Source organism: Cryptomeria japonica, chromosome 3 (assembly GCF_030272615.1).
Source record: "Cryptomeria japonica chromosome 3, Sugi_1.0, whole genome shotgun sequence".
Taxonomy (NCBI): domain Eukaryota; kingdom Viridiplantae; phylum Streptophyta; class Pinopsida; order Cupressales; family Cupressaceae; genus Cryptomeria; species Cryptomeria japonica.
In genome coordinates, this window is record NC_081407.1 from 621731611 (window position 1) to 621751081 (window position 19471).

General features: G+C 36.9%; 1 protein-coding gene across 2 annotated transcripts in view; it reads right to left on the bottom strand.

Moving 5' to 3' along the window:
- The window catches only part of LOC131060111 (endo-1,3;1,4-beta-D-glucanase), a 76664-nt gene that overhangs the window by 43616 nt on the left and 13577 nt on the right, over positions 1-19471 (bottom strand). The window contains exon 2 of one of the 2 annotated variants that reach the window (XM_057993214.2): positions 11534-11555. The exons of the other annotated variant lie outside the window; for it this stretch is intronic. Coding sequence (XP_057849197.1) covers positions 11534-11555 — 22 coding nt within the window. The remainder of the gene's footprint in view (positions 1-11533; positions 11556-19471) is intronic. 2 annotated transcript variants of the gene reach the window in all.

The following is a 19471-nucleotide window of genomic DNA, read 5'->3' on the forward strand; positions in this document are numbered from 1 at the left end:
CACTTGAACTTTGATCTTTGAAGTGAACCTTGGGGTTTGGAACTAGATTGCCTTGAAGCCTGAACGTTTGGAGTTTGAATGTCCTCCTTGACGTTTAGAATTGGAATTCTTCCTCCATGAACTTCCTAAGATTGGATTTCTTCTTGAACTTGTATATCATAAATTGGATCTGCTCATTTTGGACCTCCATGCCTCTTGATGTCCTGATGTTGCCTTTGGATTGGATAGATGAATCCTTGATGTTTTATCATTTTCTAACATTTTGGAGATGGGCGCATTTGGAGCCTGGACAAGGAATTTCTACATACTTAGTCAAATTTTTTGAGTTTCCCTTTCTAAGGAATCCTTGAGTGCATATCAATCCTGCAGGAGGATTTGTCAACACTTGGCAATATTAATTATTTCTTCCCTTCTTGGAGATAGGCACATTTGGAGCCTGGGGAAGGAATTTTCCTTGGTGAAATTTCATCCTTCCATGCCATCATGAAGTTGGGCGCATTAAGGAGGTCCTGAAGGATTTTCCATACCTTAGTAATAATTTTAAATGACTTGAGGAATGCTTGGGTGCATTCTAGACTTTCAAGGAATTCTCCGATACAATCATTTTTTCACTTTCCAAAATTTTGTCCTGCTTGGGAGTTCGGAGGAAGAAATTTCCAACACTTCGCCAATTTTACACAATTTCCAAGAATTTTGTCTTGAAGGAAGGAATTTCCAACACTTAGCCAATTTTTCATTGTTTCCAATGACTTCATGAATGCTTGGGTGTACTTGGAGGGGGAAGAAGGAATTTTCAAATAGTCAGATTTTTTTTTTTGCCATTTCCAAGACTTGGGCGCCTTTGGAGTGGCAAAGAAGGATTTTTGTCCTTGGGGAAAATTCCTCCTCAGAGTGGATTTTCCACTCTTGAGCACACTTTTGGGTTGGAGGATTATTTTTCCTTTTGGCCAAATTCCTCCTTCGCTAAGAATTTCCACTACTAGGTGGACTTTTGGGTTGGACGAGGATTCTTCGTTTTCGCCAAATTCCTCCTTCGCTGAGAATTTCCACTCCTGGGTGCACTTTTGGGCTGGAGGAGGATTTTTCCTTTTCTCCAAATTCCTCCTTCACTGAGAATTTCCACTTTTGGGTGGACTTTTGGGCTAGAGGGAATTTTCCTTTTCACCAAATTCCTCCTTCACTAAGAATTTCCACTCTTGGGTGCACTTTTGGGCTTGAATCTGGATACTTGCTCCACTTACAATTAAAGTTTAGTTGTTTCTAAAAATAGAAAGTTTGTCCAAATGCAAAATTAGGTCAATAGGGGCCATAGTGAAACTTTCTAAAAATAGACTTCCTGAAAATAGATTTTCTAAAAATAGAAAGTCTCAAAAAACGCTCAAATTTTTCTGGTAGGCCCTTTGAAGGATAAGGTTTTTCCAAAATGTGAAATTAGAGCAATCGAGGCCATAGTGAAACTTTCTAAAAATAGACATTGCTATAAAAATATAAAGTTCCCAAAAAACACTCAAATTTCAATGGTGGCTTCCTTGAAGGATTCTCTTTTATTTCCTCATATCAGTTCTCAGGGTTATCTTGACACTTAGCCAAATGTCCATCATTCCCTTCCTCTGACTGTGCATTCTTTGTTCTATTATTGCAATCTCTTCCTTAGACAATGATATCACCCATTCAATGATGTCCTCTCAGCATCCAAAGTCTTGCTCCCTGTAATATACCTGAAGAAAGACAAGGAAACGTTGTGAAGTACAAGCATCAATCAAGTTCATAGTTAGCAAAATGCAGAGTTTGAAGGATAAAGCAATAAGCACAATGCATTTCTCAATACATTAAAACCCTTATTCTCCACTTGATGATAATATTAAGACGGTATCCTATCTAGGTTGTATATTCCTTAAGAATCCATTCCCTACTTAGTTACTTCATTACTTTCAAAGATCAAAATCCAAACCAACAAGACCTTATAACTCATTCCTTAGGGTCAGGAGACGACACAGACTGCCAAAGACTTGGTTTATTCAGCAAAAAGAGAGGGTCCCCATTTGCAATGGGGCGATGTGTGAAAACATCACAACACATCCCTTGTCCTCGGGACAAGGACACCTGAAAAAAAAACTCGAGGGTGTGTCCTTGGGTAACGTAGTTTATTTGCTATTATGTATGTGCCTACTTGAAAAAGGGCATCCCATTTGAGGTGGAATTGCATGCCATCTGTTTTTTGTATTATGGCATCATGTAAAAATATCTAATAGTATTTGAGATGTGTAAAAGCATCTATAACATTGTAAGATGTAAGAGATTTTGTGACACATGTGAGAGCATGCAAGAGGGATTTGCAAGGTGTAGAAGAAAAATCATGAAGAATTTTGACCAAATTATGACATAAAATGGCACATAATAGGGCATCTTGCTAAAGGAGGAATAGCTTAAGGTGAAAAACCCAAGCATCTTGCTAAAGGAGGAATAGTTTAAGGTGAAATGCCCAAGTTTAATGGGTGATTTATTACTTGGGAATTACATCGAACATTATATTTTGGTTCATTTACCCTCCCGAGTTGGTCGTTGGAATTAAAATTGTTCGCCTCCTTGGTTGTTGTATTTTTGAGTTTGGGCCCTTCCTGTGTATTTTGGTTTCATAGCTGTGGTCAAAAGCATTTACTCTAATCAATAAATATATTTATGAAATCTAAAGATCCCCAAATTAATTTATAATCCACATGGATTAAGGGTTGGCTAAGAGTGTATCTCCAATGGTGTTTTATGGTTGAGGTGAATTTAGCCATCTCTATATTAAGCGATGGCTAGAAGTTTATCTCTAGTGGTCTTATATGGTTGCAAGGTGAATCTAGTCATCTCTATTGAGTATTGTATTAGGTGGGAATTAATGGGTGATTTCTAAAGCTATTCCCATCAATCACTATTATTCTAGATACCATCTTTCATTCCGAAATTGAAATCTTCATTCTAAATAGTTGCAAAATAGCATAATGTCCCCTATTAGGAACTGCCTATTTAACATGCAACATTATACATTATTATGCACCATTATTCTTTATTTCACATTATTAAAATAGAGACAAGTAATTGTTCATAATACAATCAATAATTATTATATTTAGACCTTATCCTTACTTCTTTCCTAACCTTGACTAAGTTACCAAATTCTTTTGCAAAATCCCTAGGCCCCGGTTCGATACTCTCCAAATTCTGCTTCACACAAAATTCTTTGTAAATTCAGCTAGGGTTCGTATTTTGCCCTGTGGGTTCGATCAAAAGGACCTAGGGCAAATTTTGCCGAATTTCTAGCAAATTTTGATTCCAGCAGCAAAACTTGGGCCAAATTTGGGTGATATGACCAAAGTTCCCAAACTCGGACTCGGCAAGGCCGACTCGACTCGTGACTCGGCTATGACTCGGCAACGACTTGGCAATGACTCGGCAAAATTTTAAAAACCCTTGAAATTAAGAGATTTTTAACAATTTAAAACTTGTTTCATGCACCCATTATTGAATAAAGCCCAATTATAATGTGTGCTAGCTTGTTATGCCATGAAAGGCATGCTGGTAGAGTATCTACTTGTTTGGGGCTTCTGTTTAGTATTTTCTTTGGCCAAATTGAAATTTTGGGAGCACCAACATGAGACATCATGAACATCTTCACTTGGAAACTGTAAGGAGTGCTTGTGTATGGTAGCATTAAATAGTGTGCTTGTTGAACTTAGGTTTTACCTTGGGACTATAGTTGACCTTGGTCTTTCTTGGACCTCTTAGTTTTTAGGCTATATATATGTTGGATGGAAAGGGGAGTTGTGAGGCCATAAGGGTTTGAAAATATGCTCCTCAGAGACATGTCCCTTGCCAAAAATAACCTTGTGCCCCATGGGGGGATTTTTTGGGATGTGGGGACAAGTAGGAAATGTCCCCAACTCACCCCCTTTTTTCAAAATTTTAAGAAACATCCCTGTTGTGAGGTACTCACACATCACCCCATTGCAAATGAAGACCCCCACTTTTTGCTTTCTAGGGTTAGCTCTTTTAGTTCTCTTGTTGGTTGTTTTAGTGTCTTAGCCTTTGCATTAAAGGGATTGAGTTTCTCAAAGGTCATCAATTCAGGTGGATCTCCTCAAGGTGGAGTGAAGGAGGTTAGGTCAGTTGAGTGATTAGGGGTTATTTAGATCATTCCTAGGGTTTTTGTGTACTATCTGGTCACGCTTCAAGTTGCTAAATCAAACCTTGGTTGAATGCATAGTGTCCTCCTAGGTCCCGTCCCTTACATCAAGGTCAAAGTGAACTCGCCTTAAAAGTCTGGAATGTCATCCTGATCCTGAAATGGCTTGAAATTTGACCAAGTCTGGAAATTTGAAGGATCCTCCAAAAACTAGATTTTGCATTATAACTCATGGAGGTCCAAAACCACTCTCAAACATCCTGACAATATATATGGAATATAACTTAAAGTATAAGAAAGAGAAAAGACATAAGGAAATGTCACTTATACTTAAATGTTATATTCCATATATGAATCCTGACGGAGAGACTAACTTGTCAAACAAGTCAAAACATTGACCTGTCGTGGCCGAGTCTTGGAGCTTAGACTCGGCGAGTTTTGCCATAACTCGCTTGACTCGCGAGTCAGGCGAGTTATGGTCAAAACTCGCCGATTCCGAGTCCCGAGTCAGCAAAACTCGCTGAGCTTGGCTCGACTCACCAACTCGGCAAACTCGCCTAACTCGCGGCGAGTTTGGGAACTCTGGATATGACACATTTTTTAAGTTTTATTTTTGCCTATTTTGGTCAATTCGACCCTCCAACCCTAAAATAGACCACTAAAAAGGCCAAAAAGGTAAAACATATCTCATTTGTGCATTTGCGAATGAAAAAGAAAACTTCTTCGCTCCATTGCTAAACTTTCTTGTTTGCTTGCCATTGCTGAAGGAGTGTTGAAGGGTGATTGTTGCATGCTCTAAGCTGGTTTGTGAGCTATTCCTACGTGGTTGCAAGTGTTGAGAACTCCTCAAAGACATTGAAGAAGAAGATTTCAACAAAAGAGGCAAGTTTTTGTTGATTTTGTTTGTTTTTTAATTTTTCTTTGCATTTGTTTTACAAAATGAAATGAATTCTCTATTTTTATTTTATTTTTTCATTTTGGTTTGTGGCTTTGTATGTTGTTTATGGATTCATCATTCATAGAATGGCAAGTGCTTCTAGCACTAGGAACTATTTTGTCATTTTGGTTTGTGGCTTCATATATTGTTTATGGATTCATCATTAATAGAATGGCAAGTGCTTCTAGCACTAGGAACTCCCGGTTCAAAACAGACCCAGGCTCTCTAATATGGAAATATGTCGAAATCTATGTTACCCTAAGTTTCCGAGGGGACGGGTAAACGGGTTTTTGGGACGTTTTTTTTTTCCCAGAACAGGGGACGGCAAAGGACGGCTATATATATACATACATACATACATATAGGGAAATCTGAAATCTATATAACATTGTAACACAATAAACATTCATCATAGCAACATAATAACATTTATAAATTAGAATCTAGATTCTAATTCTAAAATCATTGAATCAGACACTTCATAGTCTTCTTTTTCCTTCATTTTCCTTGCTCAGACCAAAATCAAAATGAAAATCAAAAAACCCTTTCGCCTTTCACACTTCACGTCTTCACCAATTATGTATTTCTTGTTAATGTTTTAGCAACACAAAAATCTGAGAAAAAATACACAGAATTTATCTTGGGAAAACCCTCCACTTGAGGGTGAAAAACCCAGCCCACTCAAAAATGAACTTTATTATATCTCTAGAAATGAATACAATTGTTGATAGTTTCAAATTACTATCAATCTCAATAAGATAAGTTTGATTCTCCACAAATCAATCTTGACAATGAAGTCAAATGATACATCTCTTATACATTCTATAAACCTTCATAAGTCTGAAAATTCAGAACACAGAAAACATATAATATATCCGATCTGACAGACTACATACACAATATTCTCAACTTGCTACTAGACAAACGAGAGAAGCCAGCAATATATATCTATGCATTTGTCGAAGAAGAAGAGCAAAGAATATAAAGAATTGGAATTGCAAGTGAAGAGACGCCACGAAGGAAGAAGAAAAGACACCAACAGTTACATCTTCACTAACAGCCATATGGACATGAAGAGTCACCGACAGCCACAACTACACCAACAGCCACATAAACATGAAGAGTCACCGGCAAAGAAGTGAAGAGACTCCATGGTGGAGAGGAAGAGTGTTAGAACATAATGTTATTAGGGATCACATCCTTATAACATTTATATATAATGTTATAATCTAAGGTTATAAAACCTTATATATTATATGCTTTATAAGCATATCCCATTTGAAATAATTATAATCTAATAACTATTAGATTATTAATTATTTATGAGTGGGGGTTATTGAAAAGGTGTGACTAGTGAAGTCACCCTTCCTCCTATATTTAAGGAGGTTCTCTCTCATTTGAGAGTTGTGAGAATTTGGAGCTTTATGGTGAGTTGTATCACTATGCATATGAGGTATTATTGGCCATGTGGAAGTATTGGAGGAGTGTCCCCATGTCTATTTTATGATAGACTATATTTGTAAGTGTTTTAATTAATTGATGCTTTATGGGGTTTTTTTACCCGAAAGGGTTTTCCCCATGTATATCTTGTGTAATCTGTACATTTTGCATGTATGTTTCATATTTCATTTACTTTATAATCTTGTTTATAATGATTAGTATCCTAAGATCCTAATTTCTAACAAAGAGTCACTGACAGGGAAGTGAAGAGACTTCACGGTGGAGAGGAGTTAGATATTATCTTAGATCTCTATCACAGCTATAAATCTTCAACATTTCTTCCCTTGCTAAGTGTTGTCGTGATAGCTTCACCAATGTTTTTTTTATTTTCTTTAAAACTGAGTATGATTTTTATCAATATCATATGATATTGATATCGATAATACGGTATCAATAGCTAAGTAAAAATAAAAAAATTTAATCGCTTAGTTTCTTTCGATATTATCATATTAATAATTATTTAAAATTAAAGAAAAATTATCTTTCTATCAGCAATTTCCATTAAAAAAAATTAATTGCTTTCATTAATAATTTTTATTAAAAAAATAATGAAAAATATTTTTTATAAAAAAAATTGTTTTTTAATTGTGCCTACCGCCGAAAATGGCCATCCGTCCCCGGGATGGTCAAGGGACAGCTTGGGTGTCCCCTGTTGTCTCGAGGAGGGTCAACGGTCCCCAAAAAAAGGTTGACCGTTTCCGGGATGGGTTCTAAAAATTTTCGAGGATCAAGGACGGCTTGGAAACGTTTTAGGTCATCCCCGAAACGGTTTCTGTTTCTAGAACGTGTGCCTTTAGGCCGGAAACACATTTCCAGGTAACACTAGTGGAAATGGTTCAATAGCTGCTAGGTGGAGGAAGTTTCATCTGGATTTGCAGCAATTGCAAAGAGGAATATAAAAGCTCTTATAGTAGAGTGAAAACACATTTGTACTTTATCCCTCAAAAAGGCATCAAGTTTTGTCCAGGCAAGCCAAGATTTCCAAGGTAGCCTCCAACTAAAACCTTTCTTGCAAACTCTATTGTACTAAAATATATTGAAGAGCAAAGACAAGCAGCTAGGAATGCAATTGTTCATACTTTGGAAAAGTCTAGAAGTAAAAAAGCAATGAAGGCCTCTATGGCTTCAACTTCCAATGAACAATCCATAGAGGGCCATCCATTCTAAAATCTTCCTCAAGAATCGGTGACAAATAAGAGAGCAAAGGGGCCCTTGGAAATGTCATTTCACAATGAGGCTAGAGACATTGCCGAGCAAGACATAGCTAGATGCATCTATGCAAATGGATTGGCATTTAATGTTGTTTGCTCACCGTATTGGCAAAAAATGGTGAGATCAATTAATGAGGCTCCAAGGGGGTTCAATTAATGTATAGTGATGCCTAGGAGATCCAAATGTTCATCACGAACTACCATACGTCGCAAGCCATTTTTGGACAATTCTTGAGATTGGAGCTCTTGAAGGTAAGTTAAATTATTTAAAATTTAAATATGTTTCAGACTTTAGTAAACTTTCTAAGTTTTTTATTTTAATTTTGATTTTAATTTATTATTGTTTTGATTTTGAAATAGGTTGTTGAGACCCATTTTGCCTCCAACACTATTGTTTTGAGACGTCTTGTGAAGGTTAAAGAGGCATTGTCTAGAATGGTAACCAGTGCTAATTGGAGCATATGGAGGCAATCTAGTAGTACAAGGGCAGCTGCCATTAAGGCAATAATACTAGATGACTCTTGGTGGGATCGTGTTATGTACCTCTTGAGATTTACTGAGCCTATATTGAGCATGATCCGTTACACTCACATGGACAGGCCTTGCTTGGATGAGGTATATGATGGCATTGACTCCATGATTGAGGATATGAAAAAAATCATAAATGAGAAAGAGCAAGATCCTGAAGAAACATTCTTCAAGGAACTACAGAAAATCATGTTGGAGAGATGGAACAAAATGACTACCCTTTGCATATCCTTGCCTTTGCATTAAGCCCCAAGTACTATAGTCGGGAAGTCCTTAATAAGAGTAGCACTAGAGTTACCCCATATAGAGATCATGAAGTTGCTATTGGGTACCAAGCAGCCCTTCATAGACTCTTTCCCGATTCATTACGATTTGTGGTGAGGACTGAAGGCATGAGTTTCGCAAGCACCGATGATTGTGGTATTGAGGTTCTTGAAGACAAGGCAAGTGTTGATGCTCATAAATGGTGGTACTTCCATGGAGAAATATACCAGCACCTACAACCCATTGCCATCAAAGTTTTGTCAAAAGTAAGCTCTTAACTCTTAAGAATCTAATTTCTAAATTCTTCATTCTTGTTGATGAATATTGAATTTATATTTAAAATTTGTATTCATAACTCTTAACTCTCTAATTTAAAAATTGAAAATCTTGATAGGTTGCTAGTTCATCACCATCTCAGAGGAATTGGAGCACATACTCCTTCATCCACTCAATAAAACGCAATAGACTACATTCCAAGAAGGTGGAAGACTTGGTCTATGTGCATTCAAACTTGAGGCTCCTAACACACAAAGACAATACCTACAAACAAGGGGAGGCAAAGCATTGGGATGTTGAACGAAAGCATGTAGAGTTGGATGATTCAGTTGTCCACCTTGATGCACTTGGAGTTGATGATGATGATGATGATGATGATGATGAGCTACCTAGTGATCATGAGGCTGCCCCTCAGGCTAAGATTGTCAGTACCATTGCTAGTGGCACTGTTTGTGCTTCTAATTTGCCACAGGACGAGGAGGATGATATGTTTGATGACTTTTGATGATATTTGATCAGTGATGGTTGATTGTTAATGTTGACATTATTATTTTTGAACTTAAACATTGATATGGTGATGTATTTTTGCATTTTGCTATGTTATTTGCCATTTGGACTAAAACATTAATATATTTGGTGTTGTATTTTGCTATGTTACTTTACTATTAGTCTATTAGCATAGTTGACACTTGACAGTGGTGTATCATGAATTTATTTGCTGCTGCATATATGTATATATTTTTCATTTTTTTATTTTTACATGTTTTTGTACGGACAAACCCAAAGCGAACCCGAACCCACCCCAAAAAAAAAATTGAACGAATTTGCAAACCCAAATCTCGAACCAGAATCCGATTCCGAACCGAGACCAGCAACTTAGAACCTTAATGAAGGATAGGGGTTTAGTTTTACTGTCATAGGGTGCTTGGAAACCCTCTCCACAAATAGGCCCAAGGGTTTCATGAACACCTGTCAATACCACCACTTGGCCCAAGGGTTTCATGAACACTCGTCAATACCACCTCTTGGGGCTCATCTATTTTGGGATGGAATTACTCAACCTCTCCCTACACAAACCAACCTATCCTTCCTAAAGCATTAGCGAAAGGTTTAAGGCTAGGTCATTATAATAGTCTTCCATGTATTATAAACGTAAATGCTTTGATACATACAAACATACATATATATATGTATATATATATCTATTTTTATATGAAATGAATTCATTATTATTGGCCCTTATTCCTATTTATTAAATAATTCAATATATATTATTTATTATTACTCCATATAATGGACAATTATATTTATTTATTATTCTTCTTATTTAAATAGCAAATTATACTTATGAACCATAATGTATACCACAATTATGTTCAGAGATAGACTGCTGTAAAGAATGTCAAATGCCAATATTAATGCAAACTTTCCTTAATGAACTCTGATTCCAGATTTGTCCTAGATCCATCTGTCTTTCTCTTTCCATTATGCCTTCTTCCAAATGAGGTTCTTCATTATAAAGTTTCCAAAAAGGTTGATTAGGCACCTCTTCTTGCCTCTTCCCATGGGTGGTGTCCCTTCTTAATAAATCGCTTATTTTTTAACTAATTGTGGCTTTTGGAAAACGCTGAAATAACTAATAGTTTCCCTTAGCAAGTCTTAATACAATTGCTACTCGTTAATCTGAAATAAATCTGAGTGTGTTCCTTATTAATATCGGATTGCTCTTTAATACGTATTCATAATAATATACTGTTAATGTATTACTAGATTATTTAACTGCTGCAAAGGCAGACAGTTCTGACATGCATCAGAATTGGTCTGCCACTAACTTTCTTCTACTTTGTAAACAAAATGCCTCTCATTCTAATGAAGACATTTCTTGAATTAATTATATCTGAACTCATTTTTAGGACAGCGTGGAAAATGTAACTAAGGTGGGGACATGACAAATAGTTACCTGAAATGATTATGAATAAGACCTAATTTTAGCAGTGGCTTCTGCTATCAATGAATTATATGAGTACAATTCAAATTGTTATGTTTATAGACTTGCATGCATAATGTATTGTGTTTCTTTGGTCTATATTGATGAATTTAATTGGATTTTTTTGCTTCATTCACTCCTTGATATTTGTGAACCATTTGATGTTTATGATTTATGAAATATTATCATGACTAACTTCTTATCCTCAATGATATTTTTCTGACTATTCAACTATTCAATATTATCATGACTAACTTCATTTTGTATCCAAGGCATTCCATATTCTCAAAGATGCCATTAAAGTTCTACGTTACTTACCTATGTGCAGAAGTTGTAACAATCTAAGACTGTTCAATCTGTTGAAAAAAATTCTCTAAAAATTTTGTTGGTAAAGGAACCATTGAGATCAATGCATCCATATTGTAAATGAATCTCCATAGTAACTTCTCTTCTCACTTTTTTTCAGCATTTTTTTGTTGAGGAAAAGACAAAGTAATAAGCAGAACGGTATAAAGCATGTATTCATCTAATACAGCTCCTAATTGAAATCTACGTGGTGTGCTTCTTAGCATTTCATCCAAGATTTACATGGAGTGGTAATTTTATTATAAATTATAAAAAGAACTGTGTAACATCAGATCACAACAGTCATCAGATTTTACCTAAAATTTGGAGCCTCATATCCTGCAACAGAGCATCCAAACAAAAAAAATCACGACTGTCAGCCTAAAGAGTAATGGATATTTCAAATTGAACTATATATATAATGAGTCTTAGAGATGCATAAAATCACAGATTAAATATCTCTGTATACAAGTATAAACAGATGTAAACTGAGCATAATTTAAGGAATGTAAATATGTTAAGCAAGCCAAACAAGGAATATCTATCATTAGCAGTGGAATAGACATTCGTTGGTATAATCTAACACTTTAAAATCTATAAAAAAAATTATCAAGTAGTCAATATCTAAACCAAGCAATCATGGCAATTCAAAAACATGATATAAAGTCATATTTCATATGCATATTTTTCCATGCTGAGTTCCAAATATATCCTAGAATTTTATGATTATAATCTTAAATATATAACAAAGGGACTGCAATTCACATCATGAAACTAAATCAGAGTTCATAATCGATAGTGTTATATTGCCTAGTTGACTTGGAAATACGCTATATCTCATTTATCTATCAAGAATCCTCATATTACTGAAGCTCATTTAATCTAGCTGATATTTCAAGCATGTATCATCAATTAGTTTTGGATTAAGCAGGGAAGGGCCCTAATCCCATACAGTTAACAGCATAGCAAAACCATAAGAAAGCAGCCACTAGCACAGAATAGCTAGAAGCACACAACACACCAACCATTAGACAAACATAATCAAAAACATAATATCGAAATGTCCATTAGAGTATCAATGTCCAAACTAAGACTACTAGAAATATTAGCTAACCAACCAAGCATATAACAGGCACGTGGGCCATTAAAGATCAAAACAAAGAGTCTCACTGAAGCCATAACAGGAATTAATTAAACCTATATCCTAAGTCACAAGGTTCGAATTCGACAGCCATAAAATTCGGATGAAATTTGACAAGGAAAAAATTCGGATAAAATTCACCTTATATAATTTTGTTTATTTTTAAATATATGTAATACTATTGTAAATATATGTAATAGTTTAAAATTCACCTTATATCAAAATTATTTTTAAATATAATTTTGTTTAATTTTAAATATATGTAATACTCAAACTAAACTCGGCAGCGACGGCGACCCAGCAGCCACGAGAGAATAGAAAAAAGCCCTTGCAGCAGTTTAACTCAGCCTCTTCACTCACTCCGCAGCCTCTTCACACAACCCCTACGACCTCTTCACGCACTCCGCAGCCTCTTCATGCACTCCAACTTCAAAAACCCTAAAGAAAATCTGCCGAAAATCTACGTTGTGTGTTTACAGAGGCGGAGAGCAGCGTTTTATAAAGAAATTCCGTCAAAAATCAACGGAAACCCTAAACGCTTTTCAAAAACCCATAAAAAAACGCTCTTTAGATTTTTGCTTTAATAAAAAAAAAGTGAGGTTCTGGCTGTACGAATTTATGGCCGAATTTGAATGCATTTTTTATAAAAATTTGAAATTCGAAAAAATTCGAACTCCATCATTGAAATTCGCCGTATTCTGTGACTTAGCCTATATCTATACCCTCCCAAAAAACTTAACAAAATCAAAACCAACAAACTATTTCTTTTGGTCTTTAATGAGACCCCAATTATTTTCCAAGATCTGGAGGTTCTTTTTCCAATCTTCAGCATCAAGACACAGTCTTTAGGATCCTCCCCTTCTAAGTACTAGAGCCTGCAATCTCCTTCAGTTGGTTCTTCATTTTACTCTGGCCCAAGACCACCCCTATCACCACCGGTTGCAAATAAACTAGCTCCAAAAAATCACAATTTCCACATAACATGAAGGTTAGTCGAAAATTACAGATCTTGGTCATGCTCGACAAAACTAGCTGCATCTTTCATTTTTCAGAAAAGTGTATAACACGAAGGTTAGCGAGCCATTTTGGAGCCAGATTAGCCGCGTCCCTCACCGCCTTCCACATGAACCCATCAGTGATAAAAATTAAAGTAAGGGACTTTGCCGCATGCACCAGGTACTTTTTGTCATCTTTGAAGCCCTTTGCTCTGGTTTCAAGGTCCTTCAATTTAACATGCATGTCAACAACTTGAACTTTGAGGTTAGCCAACATATCATTATTAGCAATAGGGGTATTATCCGAAGCTCAAGTATTCAATCCTATCCCTTGTTTCTCAGTAATTCCCATATCTTGCATCACAAGGTCTTTCTTAACTTCATCTTCATCCCCTTGAACAACAATATCTTCCTTAAATTCCTCCATATCCATATCATAATCACTATACTCCAACTCCTCACTGTTATCATCATTCTCCGGAAGAAATTCTTCTTCAAAAGGGTTCTATATCTCCTCTTCATCCTTAGGTTTTTCTTTGATTTTTATATTGTTTTCTTTAAGTCTAGCAAACCTTCGACACCCCCCCCCCCACAAGCAATGTCCTATTTAGTTGTGTCTTGTTTGTGAACCTCTTCAGTAGTAGACTCCATCTCCAGATTTGTGAACCTCTTCAGTAGTAGACTCCATCTCCAGATCATCCAGGTTGATTGTGACATTTTTGGCTTTAGAAAATTTATCCATCTTTTTTATTTTGGACCCCCCAAGTTTAGGGCTAGCAAACATTTGTTTCTCAGGAGTCGGCTTCTCAGGGTATGCGCCTTACTTTCAATCAATTCAATTTTGACAAGGCTAGGAGGCATATTAGGGTTTTCACCTTGAGTAAGAAGGCTATTGCTCTTAGGAGTAAGGTTGGACACATAATTATACAAGGCGAAAATGAGGCCCTGGTGTAATGAAGGGTTAGCACCCTTAACTTCAATATCAGCACATAGATGTGAAAAGGAAGAATGGAATATTGATAAACTCCTTGTGTCTGATATGGCTGAGAATGGGAAAATGCATGTATGGTGGTATAGTGACTCTCTAAAGTAAAATAACGCATAACATAATAGCTTATAAGGGCATAAGGGGGAGGAAGAACCGACCCGTAGAACCCATTTTGTAGAACAACAACATTCTCGCCTTCCTCGAAGAATTTGTTCATGAAAAGCTTATAATCCCCAGAGCTTTTCTTGACATCTCTTAAACCTTCACACTTCAGACCCGTCACTTTAGCAATTAGCTTCGGAGTAACTTGAAATTTTATACTTTCGATCGTCACTTCCCCTTTCTTCTAGAAGTTGAAGAATTTGGTAGTGAGGCTATGATTATGCTCCCTCATTGCTTCAAAGAACGGAGCCAGGCTAGCCTCCAAAAACAAATCCCAAAGCTGCTCATTCTACTTCAGCTCTTCACACTTTCCAGGCTTCGAGCGTTTTAGAGGGGGGCCTATTCTAACTTTTTTGTCACAAGTAGTAGAAGGCCTAAAGACAACTAATTTTGTGCAAAGGAAATTTCCGATTGAAAACACAAACCAAAGAGTGGCTTTTGCAATACTTTTGAAAAGATATAAAAACAATTTATGTCATTGCTAGCTCACAAGCAAAATGTCTTTTAATTAACTTGTCCTTTCCCCAAGGCGTACCTCTACACTTCTTGCCATCATTCCACAGCCTGCTTTTATTTAATGAGTTAAGAGGGAGTCTGTCATGGAAATGAAAGCATTCCATTTTCATAAGCAACATGGCAGGGTTACTCGTGCCGAAAAGACATCCGAGCAAGGCGAATGACAATTAAGAATATCCACAATTAATTTTGAGTCCCCTTCGAGGACTATTTTCTGATAGTTAAGTTCCTTCAATCTTTTCAAACCCCACCAAGCAACAAGGGCCTCCACATTATTGCTGGTACCCACTCCTAAGTTTTTTGCATAACATTCTATGACTCTTCCTTTATTATCTCTTATGACACCCCCCACACCAGAGACCCCAGGGTTGCCTTTGAAGCATCCATCAAAGTTGCATTTGACCCAACCTTCCAGAGGGGGATGCCATTTACTCATTTTCCTTACAAAATTTTTATGCCAATTTATCTATGTTACCCCGAGTTTCTGGGATGGAGACGACGGGGGACGGCGGGATGAGTTTCCAGGACTGCAAACTTTTTTGCCAATTTTGGAGACAGCGAGGGGACAGCTATATAAAATATAGGGAAAATTTAAAATATATAGGGAAATTTTAAATGTTCATATGAAAAATAGATAAAGCATGTATATATACATTATATTCATATGAAAACATGGATAAAGCAGGTATACGTACATTATAGAACCTTAACATACCACAATTGTGTTCAAGATTCATTGTCAATACTCAATATGCATTCATAATTGAAAATACTTTGTCAATATGCCAACACTTGTTTACATGTAGTTCATTGTTTCTTTCTGGTTGGAGGATATTTTGATAGTCTTCCATTTCTAACCTACAACCGCTTCTTTATGCACTACAAAGTTTTGGGTGTTTGTGAAATTCTATACCAAGCTGTTATTCATATTTCTGAATGCTTTTGGCTATGATTCAGACCTGTTTACCTTTCATGATTGTGAAAAGTCCAATATTGCAGACCTGCAACCACTTTTTTACGCACTACCGAGTTCTAAATGTTTGTGAAATTTATTACCAGGTTGCTGCTCATTATTTCTAAGTGCTTTTGGAAGTGATTCGGACATGTTTACCCCTCATATTAGTGAAAATCCATTTTTTTAGACCTATAATTAAATTAAAAAATGTTTTCCTTTGAGCATTTGAGCCTTTTTTTTTTTTTTAAATGTGCTGGGAAAAGGGAGACGGCTGGCCATCCCCAAGACGGTTAGGGGACGGGGGGACATCCCCTTTGAGAATCACTGTCGTCCCCAAGTTTCTAGGATGTTTCCCACAAATTTTGCAATTTTGGGGATGGTGGGGGGACGTCCCTAGCTGTCCCCAAGTCCCTGAAACGTCCCTAGTACAAGTACGGGGGATTTTAGCCCGGGAACGCGTCCCCGGGTTACATAGCAATTTATCTTTGTAAGATCCTATCCTATCCCCCACACTTGCTTCAATCTTATCTATGAATTAGACGGCAAAGTTTTTTAAAATCCATATAAAGCAACATAGATGTTTTCTTTGATTTGTTGTTTTATGATAAAAAACAAGTCAGTAGTAGATTTGGATTGTTCCCTAAAAATGTGATTATTTATTTCTTTTTATAACCCCCAACAGACATGTTGATGTCTTTTTTATGACCTCATGCAACGCAAAATAAAATACTAAGTATTCTATTGTAATGTCCCCAATTTTAATAAAGTGAATTAATTAAGTGATACTAAATTTTAAATAATATCATAAGGACTTATTTAATTAATTAATTTAATTATTAAATAAAGGGGCCCAAATTAATAAAATAATAAACTATTCTCGGCCTACTTGTAACCCTTCGGGAAACTTTTCGGAGCTCTTTATAAGGCCGAATTTGGCTTAGTTGTAGGTATGTGTGAATTTGGTATTTTTGCTCTATATGTGCGAATTCCCGTTGAAGTTCAATAATCTGCCATTTCGGAGGTGGAAGATCCTCCCTACTTGCCATCCGCAGTTTCGGTGGGAGTAACTCCTCACCCTACTCTGCTCTGCTCTGCTCTCAGTCCGAGATTTTTGTAATCTAAATTGTTGTCATTATTGAATCTGAATTTCTACTTCCCTGGTGTGTTCATTCCTGTGCCAAATCGTGTTAAACTAATTATATTGTCCGACATATTGCATATAACTCCGAGGCTGAGATTATTAGTTTCGCACAAGAGAGTCAATCGTCCATACGGAAGGCAATGAGCGTATGGGTGGAGGACCGTACAGTGGAGGTTGTGTGGAGTGTACGGTGGAGGGTCGTACTGTACATCTTGAGTTGATCGTACGGTGGAGGGTGTGTTGTCCATACGGGGTGGAAGTTGTTGACCGTACGAGAAGGTTGTGTTGTCGTATGCGTACGGTACATTACAATGGTATCAGAGCCAAAATCCTGCCAGCCTATGGAATGCTTGGGATGGCTACAGAAATGGAAGAAAGGCATAATGAAATTGCTGCCAATAAAATCTCCAAGTGGTATAACAAATATCAAAAGAGGAAGAATTCTCTGACATTTCAAGAATATCTAGTTTTGATCGGAAAATGTATACCTGTGCATGAGGAGGTTATCAGAATCTTTGATGAATACTCAAGTGAACCTGAGGAGATCAAGGCTACCGAATCCTTTGATAGGTACTATTTAAGGAAAAGAAAAGAGGAATTGGATCCTGAATTAGGAACTTAATCAGAATCAAAGAAAGATGAAGACAAGTTCACATATTCACCCCAGCGACAGGAGGATATGGACAAGCCAGAGACAACAATTGTCCCTTCAAGTGGAGAACACTTAACTTTCATGACAACTGCAAGGATGAAGATGTTTGTATGAATTTTGTCAAGCCAACAGTGGTTGATCAACTTCATGGAGATGCGAACTCTAGCAATGATCCCTTACAGGAGCAATCTCTACAGTTGGTTGAATACAAAGTTTACCCTTCGGTGGGGCATGAGGCGTGTATGATTGTCATATTTCCTTGTGAGTGGCATCTATATGAAGAAAGCAAGTTGGATTTTGATGAGTTATTCCTCAATTCCGAGCAGGGCAATGTTTATATCAGAGTGGAGCACTGCAAACTGATTGGGGATTTGTAGGTGGTGCTCACAGTCATGGTGCAGCGTCAAGCTTTCAGCGGATATGGCTACCAACATCCGCGCATGGTCTGGGATCTTGAAGCTTGTCAGATAGCAGATAGTTATGGATTGCTTGAGGGCAAGCAATCTTTGGGCGGGGAGGACTGTAATGTCCCCAATTTTAATAAACTGCCTTAATTAAGTTACTTAATTAAGTGGTCCTAAATTTTAAATAATATCATAAGGACTTATTTAATTAATTAATTTAATTATTAAATAAAGGGGCCCAAATTAATAAAATAATTAACTATAGTCGGCCTGCTTGTAACCCTTCGAGAAACTTAACGGAGCTCTTTATAAGGCCGAGTTTGGCTTAGTTGTAGGTATGTGTGAATTTGGTATTTCTGCTCTGTATGTGTGAATTCCTATTGGAGTTCAGTCGTTTGCCATTTCGGAGGTGGAAGATCCTCCCTACTTGGCATCCGCAATTTCGGTGGGAGTAACTCATCACCCTACTCTACTTTGCTCTCAATCCGAGATTTTTGTAATCTGAAGTGCTATCATTATTGAATCTGAATTTCTACTTGCCTGGTGTGTTCATTCCTGTGCCAAATCGTGTTAAACTAATTATATTGTCCGACATATTGCATATAACTCTGAGGCCGAGATTATTAGTTTCGCATAGGAGAGTCAATCGTGCGTACAAAAGGCAAGGAGAGTATGGGTGGAGGACCATACGGTGGAAGTTGTATTGGTCGTACAGTGGAGGTCGTACGGTGGAGGGTCGTACGGTACAGCTTGAGTTGACCGTACGGTGGAGGGTGTGTTGTTCGTACAGGGTGGAGGTTGTTGATCGTACGGGAAGGTTGTGATGTTGTACGCGTACGATACATTACATCTATCCTCTCTTGAACAAAGACCTCTCAGATGCTAAACTATGTGATCAAACGAGACGACTCCAAGGATAGTCAAGTCTTGACTTTATATGTGGATAGACTCAATGTGTTGATGTGATTTTCTTGGAATCACAAGGGGAATTACATTTATCCTTGAACTCTGATGGAACATGGGATCTAATTCAACTTGGAAAAAAGGAAAAAAGAGATAAAGGGTTTAGAGAGACTAATCTATGCTAACTCCTAACTCCTAAGGACAATGATAATAATGAATAGTGCTTTGATAGACAAATCCCTCATGAAACTACTTTCTACTTAACCAAAGATAGCTCACAACGCCATAGAAAGAGTGCAATCTCCTAAGGCAGTGAAGTATCTCCATACTGTAAACAATCCATTCAAATACCCAATACTGGCGCGATCCAAATAAAGTATTAAAAATCGAACAGCCAC